The 9,531-nt window shown below is 40.6% G+C and overlaps 1 protein-coding gene across 1 annotated transcript; it reads right to left on the reverse strand.

Annotated features, from left to right (window-relative positions):
* Positions 1-4,542: 4,542 nt before the first annotated feature.
* LOC147906686 (uncharacterized) lies at positions 4,543-7,218 on the reverse strand. The gene is given in 2 exon segments (XM_087416009.1): positions 4,543-5,856; positions 5,859-7,218. Coding segments are annotated over 2 exon segments (2,001 nt in total). The 3' UTR covers positions 4,543-5,215.
* Positions 7,219-9,531: the final 2,313 nt, after the last annotated feature.

Below are 9,531 nucleotides of genomic sequence, written 5' to 3' on the forward strand. Positions count from 1 at the left end.
ACCGCTATTTATATGTATGTCAAAAGTTTAAATGATTCTAGAATTATTTTTAAATGTGAGAGAGATCTTTCTTTAGAAAAGGCAGATAAACATCAGGCAAACCTTCAGTGTCACTTTGCTTATTAATACTACTTATTTGGCTTTATATCATTTCAGAAATTCTTCTTTTGAATAATGATTGTTCTGTATCTAAAATTCTAATCCCAATTCAATGCATGCATCTCATTCACTTGATGGCGTGAAACCATTGACATATCGGAGGTGGATCTTCTTATATCAATCTTATGTTCTTTGATTCGAGTTTTTAATTTCCTTTTTGTTTGGTTAACATAAGAAGACTCACAATCCAGACAATTTATCTTATAAATCCATAATGGTCCTCTTTGTATACATGATTTTTTCCAGTTTTAATAAATCTATTAAGTTTATTTATAGGTTTGTAAGCAATATTAAAGCCCTGACTATATGATAATTTTTAAAATTTTTCCGATACTTTACTTAAATATTACAAAAAACTTTTTTCTTAAATTGAAATTAGAATCGTTTTCATTATTATTCCACTCACTATTTTTATCTAAATTAATTCTATTTTCTAAAGTTTTTATTCTGTTTTTTATTGTTGAAAAAATGAATGCAAGAGGATAACCATTCATTAACAGAGTGTGGACTAAGTTCGAAATATTTTTTTCCTGAAATTTCGGATGGGATAAAAACAAAATTCTGTCTAATTAAATTCTATCTAACAAAATTCTGTTTAATTCATATCATGAAAGGAAAAGATTTACAATAGAGTTTGGCGACAAAAATGGCATTAATATTTAGATGTTAAACTAATGAGACAAGAAGGAAGAATTATCTTCGACATTTATAAAAAATCAATTAATTCAGAGAGATATCTGAATTATTATTCAAATCATCCACTGCATAAAAGAGGTGCAATCATCGAGCAATTAGAGAGAATTTTGTTTTTATCGCATCCGAAATTTCAGGAAAAAAATATTTCAGACTTAGTCCACTCTGTTAATGAATAGTTATCCTCTTAAATCCATTTTTTCAACAATAAAAAACAGAATAAAAACTTTAGAAAATAGAATTAATTTAGATAAAAATAGTGAGTGGAATAATAATGAAAACGATTCTAATTTCAATTTAAGAAAAAAGTTTTTTGTAATATTTAAGTAAAGTATCGGAAAAATTTTAAAAATTATTATATAGTCAGGGCTTTAATATTGCTTACAATCCGATAAATAAACTTAATAGATTTATTAAAACTGGAAAAGATCGTGTATGCAAAGAGGACCATTGTGGAGTGGTTTATAAGATAAATTGTCTGGATTGTGAGTCTTCTTATGTTGGCCAAACGAAAAGGAAATTAAAAACTCGAATCAAAGAATAAGGTTAACATAAGAAGATCCACCTTCAATATGTCAATGATTTCACGCCATCAAGTGAATGAGATGCATGCATTAGATTGGGATTAGAAATTTAGACACAGAACAATCATTAATGAAAAGAAGAATTTCTGAAATGATATATATAAAAAGTCAAATAAGTAGTATTAATAAGCAAAGTGACACTAAAGGTTTGCCTGATGTTTATCTGCCTTTTCTAAAGAAAGATCTTTCTCACACTTACAAATAATTCTAGAATAATCTAAACTTTTGACATATATATAAATAGTGGTAACATATGACGATATAAACAAATAATAATATACAATATTACGACGAATTTCCATCTGCGTGAGGAAAGTGCTTAAGATTCATTTTGTCTGTAAAACAGATAACGATTTATTAATCTTTATAAAATTGATTAAAAGATATTAACGATAATTTAATTTTTAAATTAGAATCTAGAAATTCTTGTTCTATATAACTTACAATGGCGCTGCAACCATGTTGTACCTTCACAAAATGAAAGAACACGTTTATTCATAATTATATAATATTTTTAACGGCTGAATTTAATTGTCAGATTTATGTAAATTCTGACGTTTACTAATATTCTTCGTTTTACTGATATTCGTTATACTGAAGATGACCAGATTGTGGCCGAAATGTCTAAAGATTTTTTTATTAATATAATGATTTATTAAGTTTCACAAACAATATCTATCTGTGCTGTTATTTTATGCTCCTCTTTTTATGTTATAATATTTGTCAACTATGGCACTAACTATTGCGCACTTTTCCGTAGGATACAAGTTATTTATATATCGATCAATCTTTATTAACCCACTCATTGAGCTCTCATTCAATATAGCACATGACGTTTGCGAAATAATCACTTCTTTTTTACTCTTGTTTTCTTATATACTCTTTAGTGATAACTCGAGACGTAATTAACACAAAGTATGCCATAATTGTGAGGTAATTAAAACAAATTTTTGTTTTTAATATAAATTATTCATATTGTTGCGCACATGTAAAAGAAATGTGAAAAAATGTGAAAAAATGCAGAAAATTAAAGTGCCGAAAGTATGGATAAGTTAATAGATAACATAGATGAGTGATATAGGTAAGTGACAAGTACTATAAATAGTCAAATAAATAACGTAAATATGTGAATAGATAAGTGGGTAGATAACATCAACAGGTTGATAAATAACGTAGATAAATAAATATGTAAATAAATAATGTGCGTAGATAGATAAAATGCGAAAAAGGTGTGGAGAGATATGGAAGACGTGTCGAAACGCTGTTAAAAAATATGGAAGAAGTTCCGAAAATGTACAGAAGTGGTGCGGCAGACAGCAAATGGGCAAAACAGGTACAGAAGAGTTGCATAAGAAACGATGTAAAGAGGTGCAGAAAAAGTGCAGAAAATTTGTAGAAAAAATATGGAAAAAGTGCAGTATAGAACTGTTACGTCCAAATCCTTGAAAATTTGGTTAAGGAGACAATGAGGGAGAATGGAGAGGGTATGGAAGGTTGGACTCAATCTCACAGGCATATGCACGGAGATGAACATCTGTGAGTCGTACGCATCTTTTTAGTCCCGGAATGTGGATCAACGTCCGAAGGGACACCTGTTCCGTTGGACAGTGCGAACGTCGATCCTACTATTATATTTGGGTCAAGGAACTTAATCCCTTTGATCCGGGACTGGACTTCGTGCGATCTCAGGTATTCGAGGGAAATGAATGCGAGAAGTGAATTTAATAAATGACAGGGAAATATCTTATGTTACGTTTATTAACAATAAAAAGAAAATAGAAAAATATTACATATAATAAACTTCTTCCATCCCTTTTTCATTATATAAAAATATAATTAATACCTTATGGGTGTGTGTGTGTTGATGTATGCGTGTGTGTGTGTGTGCATATGTGTGTAGAGAGGAGAAAGGGTTAGCGAGTCTGGGAGGAGAGGAAGATGTTGCAGGAACACATCGGGATGAGGTGTTTATAAAGAATGGTGTAAGGTGTGGGATTTCCGGAGATATACACGGTGACTAGTCCCCTTCGTAAGAGGGGGACGTAAAAAAACGGAACATCCCAATCGATGGGATCGCTTGGGATTTAGTCAAAATGGGAAGAGCGGGAGTTGATCCGAAGGAGGAAGAGGGTGTGGGAATCCTTCTTCGTGAGGAGGAGGGGCAGGGAATCGTTCCTCGAGAAGAGGAGGGGGAGGGAATCGTTCCTCGAGAGGAGGAAGGGAATAACCAAGGATTTCTTGGATATCGAAGTCGATAACTGGAGAAGAGGTGAGATCTAAGGATTGTGTCTGTAATGTTGGTGAGTAAGAGATTTCGTTAAATTGTTCGTCGGTCGGTTGAGGCGGCGCGATTGTGAGTGGCCCAAGGGGATGGTTCCGCCTACTCCTCCGGAGATAGAGAGTTCTTCCGCGTTTTCGAATGATACATACTACAAACCGAAGGGTTAAAATGACGTGCATGTATGTTCTTGGAAACTGACGCAAGTGTATATAGGTACAGATATATGTGTTCCCATGCAGGGAAACGAGAGGATCAACTGGAAGGAGTAGCGACTTACTGTTAGTTGTCCAAGATATCGGGTAGGTTTCGGTGAGTGACTCGTGGAAGGAGATCCGTCGTCTGCGAAGAACGTCAGAAGGACAGTCGCAGTGGCGTACGCCTAATAATTCGGTGCCGATTTGCCCAGAACTTCGCACTCGTATGGAACCACGAACTGATGTGATTAGCGCGAGTTTTAGTGATTTCTGCACTCCCCGCGATACTAGGTCAATTCGTACTGCACGCGAATCGAGTTAGCTTGATCTTTTTACTGTGTTACGTCCCAAGGTCCAACCATTGGTAATTGATACCTGGACAAACCGGGGACCAATGGCGGGTAACAAATCGAGAGTTGCGCGTCCTTTCGATTAAAAAGAAACCTATGGTAATACCTTCATGAATCTTGCTGGTGGTTCGGTGCGGGACGCGCGGCTCAGTCTGGACTCTGGTTGGTTAGGCTCCTTGTAGGTGCTCGATGATTGGCCGGCGCTGATTCCGCTCGTTCACACACACGATCTCCAAGTTAAACGATAAACGTATACGCGCGGCGGCGTTTATTGTAAAAGGAGAGGTTTCGTCAAATATTAATATATATACGTACTTATAATTGCTCAAAAGTAATTAGTGTATTTTATAACTTCTGCAGTTGCTACACACATATCCAGAGTTATGTTATAACTATTTATAATAATTAGACGCGGTTAACTAGGAAGATTAAATAAGATGTACCTATGATTAGATTGGATTGCTCACGCGAGTAGAATTTAGGAATTTAACTAGAAATCGCGATACTCTGGAAGAGACCGTTTCTCTTCGACCAGACCCGATCCCGGGAAGTTTTGAACTACTCCTCAAAAACTCGCTGCTCGCGAGAGCAAGTCCCGTTTTTAGAACCCGAACGCTTTCAGGAAAAAGGTGCCCCTCCATGCTGGTAGGGCGCGTGAGGTGGGGAGAAGATGTCAGGGGCGGTCCTTGCAGTTCTAGTGCCCCGTCGGTTATTGAAGTAAAGAAAAATTTGTAATTTGGCCAGGGACATTCCTGGACAAGTTTTATAAGTACCGCTGACGTGACACCTCCCCCCCCTAAAAATAAAATGTTGGACTGTGTCCGACGTTTTAACAATTATTTGATTTTGTTTTTTTTTTGCTCAAATCTATGATATTAGCGCAATCATCTAACTTACCGCAGGGTTACATGTTTATTTGCTTAAGGACTAATTGTTTATCCTAGCGATTATCATTTATTCGTTTTCTTTATTTTGCAGCATTGCGCGGAGTTCCTTGTACTGCACGAGTCTCTCACTCACGTTTTCACTTGATGTTGGTGCAGTGGGGTTAAGGGTTTGAATTTCTGTCGTGGAATGGGGATTGGAAACAGGGAGGTGGGCCCCCCAGTCCTTTTGTCTTCCAGGTGTATCCTTCTCGTTGGGCCCCGCTAAATGAAGCAGCAGTTGTGTGACGGAGCTCCAAATGGCCCCAAATAGATGCAGACTCCAGCCGTATACCGAGTGAAGCGCGTAGCCATGGATTATTGTGTCCACGATCAGTTTTATTAGCTTGATGATAAGAAATATTGCTATAACTCCTGCGCTCGCTGACCCGAATGTAATGAATCCCTGCCAAAGACGTGTCCCCGCGCTTTCGGCAATTCTTTCCAGGGATCTTTCGTCAAAGAAGTTCGTCATCGAGATGCTTCCTGAGGGTATGTTATGACCCATTGCTCCTCGCGCCAAGGTATTCAACATTTGCGGTTTCTCCACCGGAATCATTATATAGTTGCGGAGTCTGTTCAGATCTTCGTCCGAGTATATCCCGCTGGTAGCGAGCGCTGTGGGCGTGACGTATTTCCACGTTGGTCGAGTTAATGGTTGGATGATTGGGGTAGAGATTCTACCGGGCACAGCATGAAGCGAAACCACGTCTCGTGTATTTTATACATATTTGGCAGGAGTTCGCTGCAATCCTTATGTGTTCCTGTTCGCGTTAGTATCCTTGATCCGGGTAGAAGGAAAGCTGAACTATTTCCATAGGTCACAGGCAGTTCAGCGAAGCACTCTTCTGTATGTCGAATTTTGCACTCCACTGGGACACATTTAATGAGATGTATGGCTTCTCCGGCCACGGCCGTATACCCAGGGGATTTCATGATGCGGTGCGCCATTTCATCCGGTGCAATGCTGGACAATGTGAGGGCGTTCTGGAGTATTTGTTTTTCCAAAGCGCATTTTTGCTCCGTTATGTCTCGATATAAGCGCGTTAGTTGCGTCCTGATGTGTTTCTCTACGTACACGAACTTAGAATTTACATAGGCGAAAATATCCAAATTGTTCACGGAGATTCTTGATCGCACCCTGAAAGCTCGGTCTTGCTGTGTTTCCAGAATAAAGAGTTTTGGGTGTTCCGTTTGCACCAGTGTATACCCGCAGAGGTTGCTTTTGCCTGCTTGCTTGAGCGCGAACGTGGTCTCTCTCGTAGTGACCGTGTAAATGGTAGGTGCCGTCTGGTTGGCCTTGGGAGTTAATTTGCTTGCTTGTCCCTCGTACAGGACGTCGTAATGGCTGAAGTAGCAGCTATCGGGCGGTATCATCGACCAAAAGGTCTCGTCTCCATCGGTGTCGAGACACTCTCCGGCCGTGACCTTACAGTGTAAGCCGGAAGGTAAGATAATCTCATGTGAGTTACGACGAATGGGTGCCTCGAAGTTCCGCAGTGTGACCCTAATCGTTGCTTGTACTACGACGCTGTCCCACGTTCCATACGGGTCGCTATACTGGGCGCCGCTGCAACGTCCATTCACGGACGTATGTCCGGCGAGGGTGATGCTCCTGGTAGAAGAACTATTTGGTTTCAGGCCAGTGATGTAGCCATCTCTTCCTCCCAAATCAATTGCACCGGTTTCATGAATTCTTCGGCAGTTGCTAGCCGCTGTTTCTTGCAAATATACTCTCCTTCCGCCATGCACGATCGATACATGAGAGTGCATCCCGCAATAATATATTATGCGGTCGATCTCAATTTTACACTGGATTACTCTGGTCTTGTCGAAGTCCGAGAGCTGGAGCAATTGGACGTGAGTGTTCTCGGTGATAGGCTCGATGTCTTCCAGATTACAATCCCCTATATCTAATAGAGATAAAGATGTAATATTAAGGCCGTGGCCTCCGCAGTCGTAACTCACCAGCCCTCCCGCTGGCAGGGTGAGGAGCGCGGTGATGATGCCGAAAATGATTCCCCGTGTGTCCATTCTTGGGTGCGTTTGTTGTCAGACTAATGCGTCAGTGAGTGTCTCTGCGTTAGTTTCTTCTGCTAGGCCCGGGGTGGGGGTCGTCATCCTCGGGTAGATGTGCTCCGCGTTCTCCGATATAACGCAATTTCTTTAGTTTATTGCTATGTACTATGCGAGTCCTATTGCTATTTATCGCTATCTTAACATTATTGTTCCTTAAAATCTCTAATATTTCGTGTGGCCCGGTATATTGGTCGGTGAGTTTCCCTTTTACGGGTTCCTTTAGTAAATATACCTGGTCACCGCGTCGGAAGGTTCGGGGGTTACATTTCTTGTCGTAATAAACCTTCGATCTTTGTTTCGCTCGGCAGAGATTCTCTCTGGCTATTTCCTGTGAGTCTCTGAGTCGGTCGAACAATGAAGTTATATAATTTACGTATGTTTCACTCATGTCGCTCGGCAAAATAGGATCACTCGTCGGAATTCTAGCTGTTTTGCCGAAAACCAACTCATGTGGTGTAAATTTCGTGCTTTCATGCATGCTTGTATTGTAAGAGAACGTTGCTAACCTTAATTGTTCGTCCCACTCTCGCTCTTTGTCGACGTACTGTTTAAGGTATTCCCAAAGTACGTGATGGGTTCTTTCGATCGAGCTATTCGATTGCGGATGATAAGCGGTTGTCTTACATTGCGATATGCGGAATTTTCGGGCGACGGCGCGCATAAGGGCGCTCAAGAAGTTTGAGCCTTGGTCGGTGAGAAGCGCTTTAGGGGCGCCGTAGATACAGATAAACTCATTTACGAACGCGGTGGCTACATCGATGGCGGTCGCTTGTTTAAGCGGTATCGCGAGAGAATATTTAGTTAGGAGATCCTGTATGGTTAAGATATACGCACTGCCGGCTCGAGTCTCGGGTAACGGCCCCATAATATCCATTGATATTTTTTCGAACGCAGCGGCTGGGGTATCCGTTACGACCATCGGCTGGCGGGTCTTCAAGCGCACAAGTTTTTTTAACTGGCAATTTCTACAATTTTGAATGTATATCTGTATATCCGATTTCATATTAGGCCATTGATAACGGTTTTTTATGCGCCAATAAGTTTTCGTTATGCCTTTGTGGCCACCCGTCGCGGAGTCGTGATATTCTTTAAGTATCCGCAGTCGATCGTCGACTGGGGGGGTTGAAATTTTATTGGTGCATATTGTTATCTTAGCGCTGTGGTTATTAAACGTGTCATCCAAGATGTCTCTAATTTTTCCCCACGGTACCCTATCTATATCACCTTTACATAGTGAGGCCGTCGTTAAGCCGAGTTCGTTGATCACGCTTAATAATGCTGCAATCGCTTCGGTTATTACTTGTCGCCCTATTGTCTCGGATACGCGTTCTTTGATTATCAGAGCGATTATGTAACGATTTTTGTCGCTAATTAATTTGGCGCGCCCAAGAGTGGCGTTTTCGATCCGCGGGAGTCGCCCTTGTTCTGCGAGCATGCGCGCTCCCTTGTCGCAGGGTTCGCCCGTCTGTGTGGTAAAGATGATAAGATTATCCTTGCGCATAATGAAATTGTCACGTACTTCTCGTACTTTAAAACGTTGGCAAGGAGTGTCGGGAGTGTCAGGTAATGGGAAGTCACTGTCTTCGCTGCTGTCGTCTAACTCTGTATCGTCTTCGTCTATAAATTCGTCACACGTAAGAGAAACTACATCTTCTGGAATGTCATGGCTTTGTCTAGGCGGAGTAGTTTTTGCAAGTAGAGCCGGGGCGGATGTTGAATCGACACTCTCATTCAATGCAAGGGGGAACAAAGGTTTATGACTTTTAGTTTTATTGCTGGTTTCCTCTGCAGTTACTTCGACCACCGGATTCCTTGACAGCGCATCGGCGTTCGAATTTATTTTTCCTGCTTTATAACAAATTTTGTACTCATATTCGGCGAGTTTGAGTCTCCATCGTGCGAGCCTAGACGTGGGGTCTTTCACGGAATGCAGCCAGATTAAAGGCTTGTGATCTGTCATGAGATCGAACCTATGACCGTATACATATGGTCTAAAGTGATTCACGCTGTATATTATTGCTAAAAGTTCTTTTTCAATTGTAGAGTAATTTTGCTCGGCAGAATTTAGGAGTCGGGAGGCATATGCGACGGGGCGGTCCTTACCTATGGGACCTTGACTAAGAATTCCTCCGACAGCGTACTTTGATGCGTCGGTTGTAATTAGAAATGGTCGCGTAAAGTCTGGGTACTGTAAAAGGGGTTCCGAACATAGTAAGGTTTTAAGGGTGACAAACGCGTGTTCCTGTACGTCAGTCCATTCAAATTCTA

The sequence above is a fragment of the Acromyrmex echinatior genome, chromosome 19 (genome assembly GCF_024713525.1).
Source record: "Acromyrmex echinatior isolate Ae372 chromosome 19, ASM2471352v2, whole genome shotgun sequence".
Lineage (NCBI taxonomy): Eukaryota > Metazoa > Arthropoda > Insecta > Hymenoptera > Formicidae > Acromyrmex > Acromyrmex echinatior.